At 35.3% G+C, this 17,660-nt stretch overlaps 1 protein-coding gene across 1 annotated transcript in view; it reads left to right on the forward strand.

The window, feature by feature from the left end:
• The first annotated feature begins 643 nt into the window (after positions 1-643).
• Positions 644-17,660, forward strand: part of LOC119632502 — a 41,150-nt gene continuing 24,133 nt past the window's right edge. Inside the window, exons 1-9 of the mRNA XM_038025434.1 lie at positions 644-1,909; positions 11,591-11,888; positions 12,204-12,500; positions 13,732-13,990; positions 14,056-14,711; positions 14,775-14,902; positions 14,965-15,226; positions 15,549-16,272; positions 16,406-16,561. Of these exons, the coding sequence (XP_037881362.1) occupies positions 983-1,909; positions 11,591-11,888; positions 12,204-12,500; positions 13,732-13,990; positions 14,056-14,711; positions 14,775-14,902; positions 14,965-15,226; positions 15,549-16,272; positions 16,406-16,561 (3,707 nt within the window). The 5' untranslated portion in view covers positions 644-982. The remainder of the gene's footprint in view (positions 1,910-11,590; positions 11,889-12,203; positions 12,501-13,731; positions 13,991-14,055; positions 14,712-14,774; positions 14,903-14,964; positions 15,227-15,548; positions 16,273-16,405; positions 16,562-17,660) is intronic.

Genomic DNA, 17,660 nt, shown 5'->3' on the forward strand with positions numbered 1-17,660 from the left:
GTATGTAGATACCTATGCACGCACGCATACAAACATTTGCACCGTACAATACAGCAGCGAAAGCGAATGCAATAGTGTTTGATATACGCTAAGAAATTTCTTATCAATTCGCAAATGCATAAAAGTTATTTCGAGAAAGAAAGAAAAATTAATATTCCGCGTGTATAAAGAGAGGGAGAAAAACGGAAAAATAAAAAAAAATTAAAAAAAAAAAAAAAACCAAAGCAAAGCAAAAAATCCACTACCTACCTTGTCCCCCACCATGGCCGAAAAAAAAGAAAACCAACAACAATAACGGCAAGAAGAGCATTTATCCTGCCCTTAAAAATAAAGGCGAAAAATTTTCGGTAGTAAATGCAGTAAAAACACACAAGATTGGCAATATATTTTGTCAACAGCAGCAATAGCAATAGCAATAGCGCAAGCAAAACAATAATATTCCGTATTTGCGATATCATTGTTAGCAATAACAAGCAAGCAGAAAGTAATCCTAAATAACGGCAACAGCAATATCAAACCTACTACATAGAAAAAAAAAAAAAAAAAAAAAAAAAAAAAAAAAAAAAAAATATAAATATATATATATATATATATATATATATATGTATACACCTACTACATCTATAGCATTGCGTTGTATGTGTCATTTTGTGTAGTAATCGTGTAGAAACTCTTACTCAAGAAATAAGAGCATTTGGCCTTTAACTAAACAGAAATATATTGCATTTGCGAGGCAAAAAAGGAACAAAATAAATAAATAAATATAAATAAAAAGGAAAAAAATAAATAAATAAATAAATGAAACACAAAATAGAGGAGCAATTCCTTCGCTTAGCACAGGAACACCTTCTCTTTTCGGTTAACGTAAATGCGGAGATTTTTGGCTTTAATACTGCCTATGCAGCATCGTGGCAATAGTTACATCGATACAAACATCGACACAATACATAGAATTTTTGTGCCAGTTCAAATTTGGTAATCTATGGGAAAGTGTATATCGAAAAATCCAACCAGTCTAACGATAGCTACAATATCTGAAAAGAATTTGGCAGCAGCCAGCCATATATTGGGTAAATATTCCGAGAGCTCAGAGTATGTCGCACTTAAAGATGGCCAAGGGAATCAATTGTACGAATACATTGCTGTCAACGATAGAACGAATGGCAATGTTGTTGTCATCACGGCCGACTGCCAAGATAGCGAACAAAATGAAAAACAAAAGCAAAAACAAGAGGGACAGAAACGGCAACACGAATCCTACGTAGCAAATAATAACCAGGAAATAATCGTTGAAAATATTTGCACAGATTCAACGGACCGTTACACTTGTGTTGCCATACAGCAAAAGATTGAATGCGATGACAAGGCTAATATTACAACTTATAATGATGAGTATGATGACGTCGTTGAGTCTCTATTAGATGTTGGCAAACATATAGCTACTATGAGTTTCTCGTCTTCATCTTCGTCTTCGTCGTCGTCGTCGTCGTCGTCTTCTTATGTCGCTGCGACTGCTAATCTTACTGTTACTCCTGCAGTCGCTATTTGTAGCAATATTAGTCCGAGTAAGCTTTACGATTATGATGTCCACCTTGCCAATAGCAATAACAATAATCATAATTACTATACTGACATACAACATTCTATGGTTCAGTTACGTTTATATCGCCAAAAACAATGGCAAGAACAACAGCAACAAATACAAATGCAGCGAATAACATCCGACCAGGATAAAATAGATGCTTACGACAGTTATAATATCAAGAATTTTCTCAAGCAACAAAACGTTAAAAAAATTCTTAAACTCTCAGCGACGGCGACATCAGCTTCAAGTAAATTAAAATCTTCAAATAATTTAAAACATGATTCACCATCAAAGGCTTCTTCCGAATGTGAATGTAGTTTAAAGGTAAGTGAATGGAATAATTAATTTTTGTTTTTCTTACATCTATATAAGTGGAATGACGGAAATGAGTTAGTTATGTCATTATCAAATTAGTAAAAGACACCTCCTACCGTATGCTTGTTTGGAAAATTTTCATGTCCTTACTTGAAATACGGACTGGATTTATTTACGACTACTAACTGTCCTGCAATGAAAAAAAAAAGGATGAGAAAACGTAAGAATACTAGAGAAACTTTCCAACAACCGATTGAATAAATTATAGAATACGCGCATAATAGCAATAAAAGCGCTTGAAAGGCAGTCAAGCATTCCAAAATCTTCCTTGTAAACAATAAAATAAACTATTACCGGCAACAATATTCGGTAAATGATGGTTCAAACACTATATTCGACTATTAAATATCCTACACCACTTCGGCTAATACAATCCTTCACCTGTCTTGTAGGTCATAGAGAAGTAATTTTCATCGTAAAATATTCAAAAATCGTATCTTTTTTGCCATGTAAAGGCTTACTTTTCATCAGAGCCCTTACATAGCAAGAGGTCTGAAACACGAATTAGGTAAAATTATATATCGCATCACTTGCCATAACATGGTTAATTCGTCTAGTATATCACTATGCTTTCTTTCACTATTGCCTTTCGTCGAGGAATACTAAAGAATGACGCGCATCTTTTCTTGCGAGGACTTCTTAAAAGTAAGGTTCGTAGAGGGCGAGCGATCGTAGAAATGATGCGATTGTACGTATTCTCAATAGGGTTGGTCCGTGCACCGCATCCAAATTTCATTAAAAGCATCCCGATGATTGGAAGCTTCAAAGTCATAACGAATATACTCGTCGACAGATATCCTTGTGAATCGACTGGTGTAATGAAAGCTTAGTTTATCATAAACTCTTCGAGGCATTGAATACATGCATACACACACATACCTGCACACCGTACACGATGTACGATATGATGCTACAATAAATGCCAGGCGCTGTCACTAGGATCGATCATTTGATGAAATTCATATCGAAGCTTATTCTCATATTCGGTATAACTAGTAGGCTTTTTTAGAAGATGACTCGAAAGTCCTTACTTTGTATGCCTCGGTTAGGCATGGATTTTTTTTCATGCCTTTTCAATATTTTACGGAACTTTATCTTATTTAACGCTAGAACTGTCAATTTCTTGCATACATTGTATATCTACCGAATGGGATCATTTTGATCCCTTACCACACATCGCAGAACTAGACGTAGGCAGCTTACATTCTTTGGCACAAGCATTTTTTAAAATTGGCTCCAAAATGATATCGTCAACAGCGGACGTATTAGTAACGAATCAAAACCATGTTTGCAACAAACACGCAAATGAATATGGTGAACGTTTAGGTACCAGGTTATCTGAAATATCATCCGGACAGGATCGAAAGTTATAGACCGAAATATAAAACAATCATTGGTCTCTACTGCTTATCATTTATGGTGGGCGTATATTTGGGCAGATCGCAAACAGTTTTTGCTAAACTGCAGCAACTTCTTAGCTCGATTTTTGCGACTGTATAAGTATACGTCACCGATATCTTGAAAACTAGAGGTAGACTAGAGGTAGAAAAAAAGTGATTGCAGGTATTTAAAGGTCTTGTCGCATAAATAAAAATCATTCAATAATTACGGAACAATGCATGCTGTATACCCGTTTTTTCTAAGATCGCAAATTAAAAACGAATCAACGTGATGTACCCGTTTGGGCTGCTGTTAAAGTTAAACGAAAGCTCATATACCCATCAACTTTCCGTTTTCTATAAGCTTCCTTAACTTAAGCATCTGTTTCTATAACAAATTGATAATAATATTAAATTGCTCCCGAATTATTAATCGGATTTCTTGTAGAAATATATTCTGCATCGCCCGCCACACATGTTAATGTTGTAAAAAATATTCATTCTCATGTATAAGACATACCAAAACATTTGAATCTCTCTCTAGTCGTCCCCGTAGTGTACGTTGAGCCAAAAAAAAAAAAAAAAAAACAAAGAAATCATTTCATGTTTCTTCTTGCACAGGTAATCTTCTACTATCACACCTTTTAAGTAGACGTCAATATGCGTTTGACAGTGATGTTTACTTCAAGTCGCTTTGTGCAAAGCCACGGGTATACCGCAGAGATCTATTTTTAGGCGGTTATTGTTTTCCTGACACATCAACGAACCATCATGAGGATCATGGTGATGTCCGAATACACATCAATTGTCCGCCGAATGACATTCACGCAAGCAAACAAACGAACAAATAAGCAAATGTTCATGCTATAAAAAAACAACATTTTTTATACCCATGACCGAAGGACGAGGAGCATATTCATTTTGTCAAGACGTTTGCAACACCCGCAAGAAAGCATCAGACATCCCACAAAATTTACACATTCTTGATCAGCATCAAATTCGACACCGGTATTAACCATGTCCGTCTGTCTGTCTGTCCATCTGTCTGGCTGCGCATCTGCATAGTATTAGTCGTACACATTCTCCCGTTATCGGAAATGAAAAAAAATTTGGGAGGAAACTAAACTTTTCACAGGACGCGCTCCGAAACCCCACACGCCTATAAGACAAAAATTGTTATTTTGATAATAAGAAAAATCAGCTGCGCCCACTCCACATTATGGAGCATACATTTATAGTTCTTTTCCTGGTATTGTCTTTTTTAGGATAACGGTGATGGGTACAAAAGATTGGGTGACCATCGAATATAATTTTCTTACTTTGTTTAATTGCGTAATAAACTTTTTAAGCCTTCGAGAATATGGAGAAAAATCATTATTTACTTGAAAAGAGAATTTTTTCTCTAGAATTTTGAATCACTTCTAGGAAGTTATAATTACATGATGGTTTCTGGGTTCACTACTATACAAACAGTTATCTGAACAAAGTATTTATTTTCACTTAAAAGCATTTCAAAGTCAAAATACGTTCGTCTCGGCTTCACAGTGACGAATGTTGAAAGCAATCAGTTACTCCGCTCAGAAATTATTATAAGAGTTTAGGCTAATTATAGGATTATACATTTTTTTTTGCCATTTTCTCTATCATTTCGCAACACGTAAAATGCAAAATACACGATTACGTCCTTGACGGATGCATTAAAAGCGACAGATACTCGGATTTACACTTCGAAGGAGGGAAATGAGAAAGAAACATTAAAGACGGGAGAGCAGTTGATGCCTCTGGAAGAGCAGACTAATGGTAAAAATTTGATATAGCAAACAACATGTAAGTTTAAAACTCTCAATACGGTTTCCTTAAAACACGATTTTAAAAACAACAACATAGCGCCAAGAATTTTGATTCTTTCTATCCAAGCTTTCCAAAGGGAAGTATGTAAGAGATTTTTGATATCTTAATTTAAAATTTGCTCATTAACAAATGATTCTCACTTTTGGTCCCCGAGTACTACTTCAGCGTACAAATATCTGCTTTAATACGACTGGCAGAACTTCTGGTACATTTGTATATATAGTTTGTGCCGATGTATGCAACACTCACAAGAACTTGACGTACGCCCACCTTTTATTATCCTGGTCGACTGTGAATCGACTTAACGTTGTCTGTCCATCTTACTTTTTTTGTGCTTAACCTACAGGTCTTAGTTTGTTCAAAATTTTGACAAGATTGGGTTTATTGGTATGTTTTGGCGCAGCGACGAACGCTGCTGAAAATGGTTCTGATCGGATCACTTTTTCGATCACTTCCTATATACACCTCTTTTTGAAAAATCGTTACATCAATGCTTGCAGAGTCGTGTAGGGTGTTTAGTGATAGGCCCATTATGGTGATTTTACTTGTACAAATGAGAGTGTCCGTTGCGTGGATTGCTTAAAAAGAAATGAAAGTGGTGAAAACTAGATGCGTAGGACATTATTCCTATTTCCCAAAATCGTGTCACATAGAGAGAGATCTGCCATATCTTCAACAAGCTACAATTTACGATAGCAAAAAGAAATCGTCACATCAGACTAGTGAGGCGCTCAACAGTAATGCTTGAGAATCATTTCTTTATACACTCTGTTGCATGTCATTCTAGGCCTGATAGCCATTATTCCTAAAGGTCATCATATATCTTTTTCGCTTTGTTTTGGTCTTATTTCCCTTCGTGATGGGAGGTATATTGGTTTTGTCAAAACATTTACAACACACAAACGGAAACCTTAAAGACCCCATAAAGTAAACATGCTTTTAACCCAGCAACGAATTCTAGGCCGATACAAGCGTGTCTGTCTGCCTGCATGTGTAATGTCTGTGGTACAAGTTCTTCTGGGCGCCAAACAGCAGCAGTCGACTTCGAATTTGACACAAAGATTGAAAGCTTCTGCACGTAGATTGGTGTTGAAATTGTACCGATACGGTCAACGGACACGATCGCAATACAACATAACCTGGAACCACTTTTCTTTTGAAGAAAGCAAAAAAAAAAAAATTTTTTTTCTCTTGTTACTTATAAACTGTAACAGGTGTAACGACAAAAATTCGCATATGTATTTTCTGGGTAGCCCTGCAGCACATGTGCACCTTACTCAATGCTATAGAATATTACAATTTAGTTCTTTCATTAAAACGAATGCAACATCGAGAAGGAAGCTTCAGGGACCATGCAATAAAGTGCACTGGTTAGCGTAAAATCTGTGGATAGTTCTAGAAACCTTTGTCAGTCCATCGAATCAAAAATGGAGATGTCTACTTCAAATTTGTCCAGAAGATTGGAAGTGCTTCCACGGCGGTTGATATTGAAAACGAGTGAAACTGGTAGGAGGACTCGTCCACAGCACAATACAATTATATCCTGGCTTTCTGTATTTTTGCCCGTAAACTACAGCAGACACACGATATAAATTTGTACTTCCATTATACATAAATAAAAAAGAACAGCCACGCCCACATAATATTGTGGAGTAGATAAATTTAGTTTGTTTCGTCTTTTCAGACTTTTTGAAGATAACGGTGATTGGTATAAAAGACTCGGTCGGTTTTTTATTTTCTTTAATTTTTTCAATTCTCAATAATTTATTTTGCGTATATATTTTTAAGAATGTGTATTATCATCATAGGTGTACATATACCAATATTTCGTGGTTGAATATCACTAAGCAATCGTAGTAAAGTGAATCGAAAATGATTAAAATAATGTCCAAAGGATCGCACCAAGATTCTTCAAAAAAATGTACAGTTCACATGTCCATGTAGTCCGTTTCCATTCAAGTATTGACATGATTAAAACTCCCTCAGCGGTATAATCTGAGATGTAAAATTCCACGTGAGGCTTCGAAGTGTCTGCAAATTGCTTTAACACATTATCTAAAAGAATGATGAAAGTAAACAAACCTAATACTAAAATTCATCTTAGAGAATATAGGAAAAAAAACGGAAAAAGGGAACTGTTTTATGGTTTGCTACACAAGCTGGCCATGACCTAGTTTTTCCTTCTCTGCTTTACATGTACGGGAGGATCATCCTCAGAAGGCATATATGGGCGGATATTTTGATCCTTCTATCTGGTCAAATTTATGAATGATGTGCGAAAACCCCAACTTTTTTCCGCTGCTAAAGACAGAGTTATTCTAAGTTCTATTAACCTTGCGCGCCTGACTAATTCTGCCAATTTTGAATATTAGTTCGTTGGCCGGACCCTTTAATATTTGTGCTAAATTTCATTTTATATTCATTTTCGTTTATTCATTTATTAGGTAACTCTAAAGCCACACGTCTATTATCTACTTACATCGACACATTTCGTGTGCAAAGAGAAACAATAACATAAGTGAGTGTACAAGGAAGCTAGATGGCTGCTATTGTAATCATCTTGCTCCAACAAATATATACATTATGAGCTAAGCAGTGCGGTCAATTTTCGGTCTTCTAAACGTATTCGAAGAAACAGCACGAACAATGAAACATCGTTCGGCTGATGAGTTAGACAAGCGTGGTAGTAATATGAAAGGGTTTCTGATCGATTTTGAGGACTGCAGTCGTTCAATTAAAAGGCTTGGAAATCGAGTTTGAATGATTTTGCGTAGGCAAATAAGCAATAAAGGAAGAGTTAGAGTCGTTTACACATAAGCTTTCGATCACTACAAGAAAATTTGAGTTCATCATACAATTTGTTTATAAGCTTAGTGTATAGTACTCCGTCAAATCTTTTTGTGAGATCGAGAACGACAAGGACACAGCCGCTACCAGTATTGGTGTTGGAAAAATTTCGAGGCGCAATGTATAGTCCGAAACTCGAGATGGGCATCATGCAGGGTATCACTGTTATTCAAGAATGAATCAACTTGTTCCTACTTTGGAGAGGCGGCGTAGAATTCTAATCGGTCGAAGATTATTATGTCCAAAGGACAGTCCTATTTAGGAATGGGTCTACAAGGCGATATCGTAATTTCTGCGGCCAGGAGAATGTTTACCCCAAACATTTGGTAGACGGGTACATGCACAAACACACAGACAGACGGACATGCCGATATTGACCTAGAAGTTGATGCTGATCAAAACTATATATACCTCAGAACATTTTGGCGAACTGAATACGTCCTCAACTTTTGATGATGGGCATCAAAATAATGAAATTAAAAGAAAATGGAAAGCAATGATTTTCTTAAATTATTTCTACCTTTGTTACCGCTTCTGCTATGTATTCTGTATACGAATTTCCATCGCTAGCGATCATATCATGCACTTTTTTTCCAAAATTAATTCGATTTATGGAGTTGTGCAGACTCGACTTCGGGTCATGTTGCAGAGTATTGTTCTAAATTCGCTTATACTACTCGAACATACGTTCACGGGCGGGAAGCAATCATCAGATTCAGAAAGTGACTCTAAATCGATTGGCATGATAAAGGGATATCTAACATCCTTCTGGGTGTTGCCTTCCCTTGTATCACAGGTAGTATAGGGTGTAAAAATTACAATATTTAAAATTTTTCATATATTATTTAAAACAATTTATTATATTGAAAGTAATTGATCACAACAGCCCTTTACTCGCCAACGTACTAATATAGTAATTACCTCCTAAATCACTTGCGTCTTTCCGTCTAATATCTGCTCATGTATTTCTGTGTCCAACCTGAAATTTAGGACACTAGTCCTCTTTTTCAACCCCTTCCCATGTAGCGACGCTTCTTGAACAAACTTTATATAGAGAAAAATTGCAATTTTCAAAATTTTTCGACAAATATCGCTGTATGATAATAATATTTTGACATTTTAGATTAGTATGAAAAATTTGTTTCGGCTAGGGCAATTTTTTGAACTCTCTCTCATATAACCATTCCTATAGCGACCTCATCTTTATAACGCAAACAGACTTAATTTTTAATATTGTATGATGAAAATAGGTCCATAGTAGCAAACAGGCAAAAAGAAATGAACAGCGGGGAATTTGGACTACATGTTCTTATTGTTTAGATCCCAACATATGTAAGGGTTATCATGAAAAGCAAGCCCTTATATGGAGAAGAAGTATAATTTTTAGTTTTCTATAAAGCATATTGAAAACTAGTGAAAATTTCGGGAAGTTAATTAAATTTGCTAAATTTGGATTACGTCATATGATGCTTCGGCCATCTCCTAATATGCGGTCTTTCATGCAATATATATGTATGCATGAAAGTAATGTGTCATTTTTGGTGTCTTATTATCAAAACGAGCGAATAATTTTTCTGGGCGAAGTGCTGTAGGGTATTAAATAGTCGGCCTTGCCCGATTGTAATGTTTTTATTTGCTTTTCATTGCGAACTTACGGTTATGAATTTGACAATTGACTACGTATATGTTAGCGAATAAAGTACATCGGAGACATTACTACATTAAAGTTACGTGTTTAGTATTTTCCTCCTGAAAATATGCAATAGATTTCATATCTATTGCATCTAAGAATATGCAATATGCTGAAATATTGAAATGATGCTATAATTACTAAAGAGTTAAACTTAAAAAAAAAGACATTAAAATAAAAATAAATTATTCTATAATCATAAGTCTTATGATTCCGGTTTGTTGAGTGCCCTCTATTAAAGATAGATTTAGTCATGAACGAAATTCAAGATAAATTACTCCGCTTAAGCGATGATGCATACACCTAACAGGCATTTATCACAATTAGTCATCGTATAAAAATGTCGGAAAATTTTCATAGATGGCGCCTAAGCATAATCACTGGAAAAAAGATTTCTCTACATGAATGCGCACGCGTTATGGGAAATGGGAAAATAGACAAACAGGCATGAAAGGGCACAGAAAACCCCAGAATTTCCTTTATAGCAGACGTTTAACGCACATCATAAGCAAATTGCAAATTCTTTTACGACTCAACTGTAGAGAATTTAAATAAAATTTATCTTATAAAAATACTGCTTAACAAACATAATAAAAAATATTTTCAATTAGTTCACATAAATTCCTTTGTCATATAGAAAATAATTAATACTCTATCTAGCAATAAATACGTACAATATTTGGAAAGAGTTTAAAAGAAAAAATTAAACTTATTGATTGAGAAAAAGTGCTTAAGAAAATTTCGTAAAATTTTAAACATTTAATAAATCATCCCTTGCATACAAATTAAGTAATAATTTGTGAAAAATAAAAGCAAAGAAATCTATTAAATTATCTCTAACGCCATCAACGTCAACATCAACCGTTCATATAGTAACGTTGGTGCTTGGAAAAAAAAATCGGTCTAAAGTTGAAAATTCAATATATCGAGGCCCGCCTATCCAGGGGGCAACAATCATTTTAAGTTCTTTTCAAGATGGATGAATGTGAGAACCTCGTCATCGGTTTAAAGGAATACGAGGCGCTTGATTTAAAGCAGCAGTCAATCAATGATAACGAAATCGATATTCATCAATTAGAATCATTCGACATTGAAGATAATATGGTAAAGTTTTGTGTCTTCCTTCTAAGATAATATCCTTTGCCGTGCTTTTCCGGCTTTAACAGATTCATCCCTTTTTAAATATATATATATATTTATATATATATATATATATATATATATATATATAGTTAGTATACATGCACGCAGTACGACACAAATGCACGAAATTTCCAATTCCATTATGTATATGTGCGAAGAAGAGTGTGTCAAGTGCGTGTGTTCAACGTTAAATACAAGAGATGTATTCTTTCTTTATATTCTCATTTACTTAGTCTTACTACAATCATTTTTAACGTGATTTCTTTCTATTTGTTTTCACATGAAATTTTTTTTATTTCGTATTTATTGTGTAACGACTCCATTCCAGTATAGGATTTTGATATTCTCCATATTAGTCATCTATCGTAAGACGCTACCACCACCGCTCTGTTTGGTATTAACTATAAATTGGATAAATAATTCAATAACCGGCCGAATTGAAAAATGCATTTTTTTTTGTTTCGTTAGTTATCTTTAGTAATACTGCAGCAAAACGACGCTGTAGAGTGTTATTCTATAATCAAGTAATCAACTTTATGCTTAACTGCAATACGAATATTAACAGGTTGAGAATTAATAACGGAATCTATCAATTAACTTTTATTGATTAAATAAACATGCAAAGTTATATATATATATATATATATATATATATACAACATTGTTGTTTTTATTTTTAAACAAGTCTCTAATTGGAAAATTTCTTTTATTTCTTATTAGGGTCAGATTGAAAGCAAGAAGAGATCAAAAAAGCATCAGGGCAATGAAATACAAACAAAAGGCACTGCAATGTCATTCGGCTTTCGTAAAAATCTGAATACAACGCCAAAGAAATTGAAGAAATTAATAAAGGGCGAGACAAAGAGTTCTAAAAAACAGGATAAATGTAATAACTTTTGCGAAGACGAGAGTGCCACAGATGGCACGGGTAATGGCGAACGTCTCACAACAGCCATGGGAAAAACGGAAACTATAGTAAACAATCCAGCAGCGAGCAGAGATGATAATGGAAATGCAGGTATTGCGCTTATGTATATGTCGCTGCACTCCATGTGTTCATAATCATCCAACAGGTGTTCGATCATTTAGCTTGTTTATACATATATATATGTGTATATAAAATGATAATATATATATATATATATTCATATATATGTATATGTGTATATATATCTACTATGTATGTATATGTATATCCAGATTTTTTTTGTATATATGTGTTTATAAAAGTAAAATATGTTGAAACACATTCACGTAATTGAATTTTTTCTTGTTCTTTTTATTTCTTTCAATTTGTACACGTTTGTGTGTGTACACGTGCGTATGCTTACAGATTTACTTAATAATATACACTTTGAAAAAATGGGTGCCGCCGCCCATCATACAGCACATCATACAGCAAATACGACGACACAAGGCTTATTCGCGGAACAATTTGCAGGAAGTGTTGGAGAAGGTGGCCAAGCAACTTTGCCAGGGGCTGGCAGCCGTTTCGGTTATCGCGGCCCCATACGTCCCTCCTCAACCGATATAACAGCGCTTTGGCAAAAGGATAGCCATGATAATATTCAAAATAACAACTGCACCAATGCTGGCGGTAGTAATACGAGAGGTGTGCTCATAAGCAATTGTAAGTACAGTTTAATGCATTCCATAACGAAGTAGAGACAAAGATTCATATTTGCATTGATGCAAAATTAATTAAGTGAACGTTGACGTTTTGAAAATCTGCCAATCAATCCAGTTAATTGAAATTCAATTTTAATTAAATTATTACACAAGTTGATGTTAATTGAAAACTACTTGATATTGAACGGTTTACCCAATGATGTCATAAAATGAGAAACAAAGCGCAAATTATATCCCGATTCTATCCAGATGGATCTACACATTCTTAACTCTACTCTCACCCATCCAAGTATCGGATCTAACATCGCTTCTAATACCGTTCATTGTCACGTCGTAATTTGCGATAGATATGGGACAAAGGACCTTGAAATCGTAATACGAAAATGGGTCGCTTGCTCTCGCGGATAAATAAGAGCTACAAAAACATATTCATTGCACGGATGCTACACCCAAAAGGGCTCCAGACGGATCTGCCTTCACTTTCTGCAATAATCTGAGCTTGTCTGTCCGTCTGTCCATTTCATTGTCTAGTGTTCTAGACATGCAGGCTACAAAATTTGAGATATTTTGACGAAGTTTGTGACGCGGACTTGTTGTGATCCTAGAACGATGGTTCGGATCGGATCCCCTTTTCGCCCATTTCCCAATAGTTGTAGGATGGCGTAGTTGGCCGTGGCCCACCATAGTCTTCTTACTTGTTGTATTATGACTTATGGGGTATTAGAAGTGCGCTTTGATGAAAATATTGTAGGCCTAGACGTAAATATTCCGAATGGGCCCGAATATTCGCGTACGTGTAAGTGAATGAATATTTACATTTCGATCGTTGAAAGGCTGAATACTTTTTAATTACTTATTCATTTTCACATTTTCTATTCTTTGTTCATCTATTTTTTGTTTTTTTGTACAGTTGCCTTCTTGCACTGATTGTAGAGAATATTTGCGGCAGGTTTATGCTCACTCCTAATTCGACTTACACTCTTGCCATTTTGACAATTCGAAAGTTGGGTACGCAACATATTTACGAATAAATGGGAGTAGAATCTCAAACAGATGACGCACAGACTAAAAGTAAAGACATGCCGAAGTGTCACATAGAATTTGTTTTGCAATAGATAAATTTACTTTTCGACACTGAGAATAATTTGAATGAAAGGGCTAATCATTTTTACGATGACCTCTAATAGTAATAATTTTCAATTATAATGTTTTGCAATTTTGCATGTTTTTAGTGAAACGTCGTTCCAAAAGTGCACATGCCGGTCGCATAATATCTTCTTCGAATGAGAGTGATGGCGAAACAAGGGAGGGCGTCGGCGCTCGGAAATCTAATCAACCAAAAACGATAACATTCAACTTGAAACAGAATAGTACCATTGAATACGATCGAAGGCAATTCTTTGATCAACCCATGGTAGCAGGAATATCATCGGGATATTTGAATGGACGGACCGCAAATTTTATTAATACTGGTTTGCAGAATAACGTTATGTAAATATCTACATTTATTATCCGCAAAATTATAAAGTTTTATTATTCCAATAAAATCGGTTTAGTATATGTCCCACGCCACGTCTGCCAGCCGCGACGTATTCCAAATTTACACTTCAAACAGTTAGTCTACCTAAGCCAGAGTTTGCCGTTCCGATAAGCATTAATGCTACAACGCCTACAACGCCAGCTGGCTCATATGCGTCTTCGCCAGTTACCAATACGGGGGCCCGTGCAAAGGATTTTATTACAGTTCGCGGAGCAACTACGACGAATCAATATTCAGTGACGGCAACGCAAAGTCAGTGCATCGACCCGAAAACTGCTAAACATATGGCTAACAGTTCTACGAGACGTATTTTTTGTGGCAGCCGTGAAATATCCGCTGATTCCGGTATAGCTAGCTTAGATATGGCATTGGATAGTTCAACATCCAGTGGGGTTCGTTCGAGTTCACGTCACGCCTCTCCTAAACGCAGTCGAAGTCGTCCACGTAACCTGCAAATGGTTATGAATGGTCGGGGTAAATTTGAGGTGCGCGATTTAGATGATTCGCTTTCGAGTGAGTCCAGCTCGATTGTTGAGCCACTGGCTTTACCTAAGCTACCAGCAGAAAATCAAACAGTTCCACTACCTCTAAGTGGCTTGGTACGCTCAAACACGGTCTTGAGTCGTGAATCATACGAATTGAAAAGCACACAAAATGTTCATGACGACAGAGGTATCACTCACCTAAACTTCTTTATCCCTACTTATTATAGCATAATTTTGAAAAAATTTTCAGATAAAACTAAAAGCAACTCTCGCGACCGTAGCAATTCATCTACGCATGCTCCATCCGAAGAAGATAGTGAGTCGATCGATGAAGAAAAATTACATTTGGATAGATCCGCTACGGAAAAAGGGATCAAAGTAAGTTTAAGTGAACGCAACAAATGTTGAATAAATGTTTACTAAGCAATCGTGAATTTAAGGAGCGACAATTCAAAGACATTAACACATGTTCAAGTAAAACTTCTTCACCTGGAAGTTCCATTATATCGTCATGGTGTAATGGCGGTGAATCGTTAGCTGCAAAGGACTTCAGTAATTTAAGCCTAAGCAGCAGTGAAGATAGCAATAAGAAAGACAATAAATTACAAGAGGAGGAAAAAGAAAAAGAAGCCAAAATACAACTGGAATTGAATGACGATGACCTGAGCATATTAAATACTGATATGCAAATAAGCACAATTTGTAAGTAATAATTGAGAACATTCCCCCTAATCTCTACTACTCCAACTAACATATTCGCATACATATTCGCTTGATTTGGCTAACGCATGAATTGAGGAAAAATTGAAATCATACAGAAACTCATTCAATTATGTATTTGATATGTCAGTGTGGAAGAGAGGAGTCTATGCAAATTTTTATATATAGAAATGTGTTATCAAAGAGATAGGTTGTATAAAAAAATAAAAAAAAAATAAAAAAATTGAAGAAGAAATTGCTCAGACTATCGCTTGTAATAAAATATTTCTTGGCTTCTTCTTCTTATCTTTTTATCGGTATAAAGCATCTCTAACTGAAACTATTGCTCTTAATGCCAGTAATGATACTGATAACGTGCAGGGTGTACAGAAAGAAGTTCCTTTAGAAAAAAGTGAGCGGCCAAAATGTTTCTATAATGCTATTGATGAGAATAAATTTGCTGTGATGGCATTAGAGGGTAGTACGTTTCTGTTGGATGATGAGACTTCACCAACGGATAGTTTAGTTAGTAGCACCGAGTCCGAGGAGGCGCCATGCAAACAAAAGAAACATAAAATAAATGAAGAGCTTCAAGAGAAGGATATAGATGAAATATCGCCAGAGTTAGATGTGACCAGTCCAAATTCACCCGGCACTCCAACTCATGCCTCTCATTCGTTATCGTTGTCCGATTGCGGAAATCTTATCGATGATGAAATTGCCGATCAGCCCGCATTGCTTTTTAATCATGACTCGCAAGATGGCGGCGGTGGTGGGGGCGAAAGCGTTACATCGCGCAAAGATAAAGCCGATACGCCCACTCTAATGGAAAGCATGAGTTCAATGCGTAACTCTGTGCACAGTCAAACAAAATCCCGTAGCGCTTTGCATCAAGCCATGGAGTTGAGCTTACGAACACCCCTCTCTTTACGCAAAGCGGTAATGGAACGCGCCGAATCATTAGACACTTTGTCCCCCTGTGAATCGATCTGTTCTGATGATCTCATGATGGACTTTGATATGAACAGTAGTATAGATTCAATAGATAGGTAAGAGAAAATTATTTATGTTAAAATCATTTTATTCTCGTTTTCTTTTTCCGTTTTTATTTATTTATTTATTTATTTATTTATGTTTTGTTTTGATTTATTTATTTTATTTTATTATTGTTATTATTGATAGATCGGCTTCAATTAAAAGTCGTAGCGGTTCCGATTTAAATAAGATCGACGATTCTGAATTGTTTACAGAATTAGATCGTAAGGGTAGTGATGTCATGAAAGAGTTAAGCTCGATATTACGTTCGCACGCAAAGAAGAATAACGAAAAAGATATCAGGTAAGTTACTTGCATAAAAATGAAAACAAATTGCAGATAAGATGTTGATGAATGAATTGAATAAAAAACATATTTTTCTTTATTTTTTAAAAATACACATAAACAACAAAAGTCGTAGTGAGAAAATGGTTTTTTCAAAACCAAACAAAAAAATTGAAAAAAAAATCATTAATAATTTAATTACTAAGTCACCGACACGTATGTGTGTATTTGTTAATCCAAAAACAGAGCCCAATCACTTATAAGATAAATGCCAAAAGTTTTCCATTTCGATTCCCACAATTTTGCTTTTAACAAGCAAATGAATGTTGAAAAGACTTTAACTCAAAAACAGCTCACTACAGGCAGAGCTGTGTGAGCGCAAGCAAAAAAAAAATGAATTGTAAAACACAAAGGCACAACTCTCGCATTTACATAGATTATCAAATTACCGCAGACTAACAAAAAACAATAATAATAATAATAATAATAATGAGTTAGTCTTATAATAAAAGATCGTAACCTTTCACCAAGAAAAAGGCAGAGACAACGCGTACGAGAGATAACTCGTGCATGTATAAATTAAAAAGCAATTTGCCTAAGATATTAAGCAGAACTGCGGGTACGTAGGCAAACAGATGGCTGCGATCTTAAATTCAATTTAATATAAAATCTTCAATTAATACTTTGTTCTAATTGCGACCAAAGCCAGACTCGATACGAAATCAATGAAAAAAACAAAAATATATTTATATGGAATTATAATGACAAACGTATGCCTACGTCACGGAGCCTTAGCAAACAAGTGACTTCGGTTTATTATTTTAAAATATTTTTTTTATTTTTTTTATTTTTATAATATCTACTCAATCCATTATAATTTCCATTTTCGCCGAGAAGCTTTCGCAAAAATTTCAAAAAATTTCAAGCAATCCTCTGGACACGCACTTATGCGTGTATAAATTTTCCTTTTTCTGAAAATCTTTTAAACTTTGAAGGACTTGAGCAACTAATCAGTATGTATCAGTACCCGGCCTTCAGCACAAATGAGTGAACTGTTCCACGAGCTGGTAAAGCGATTTTTTTTCTTTAATCATTTCATGTACGCTGGTATCACAAG

The sequence above is a fragment of the Glossina fuscipes genome, unplaced genomic scaffold (genome assembly GCF_014805625.2).
Source record: "Glossina fuscipes isolate IAEA_lab_2018 unplaced genomic scaffold, Yale_Gfus_2 1, whole genome shotgun sequence".
NCBI lineage: Eukaryota > Metazoa > Arthropoda > Insecta > Diptera > Glossinidae > Glossina > Glossina fuscipes.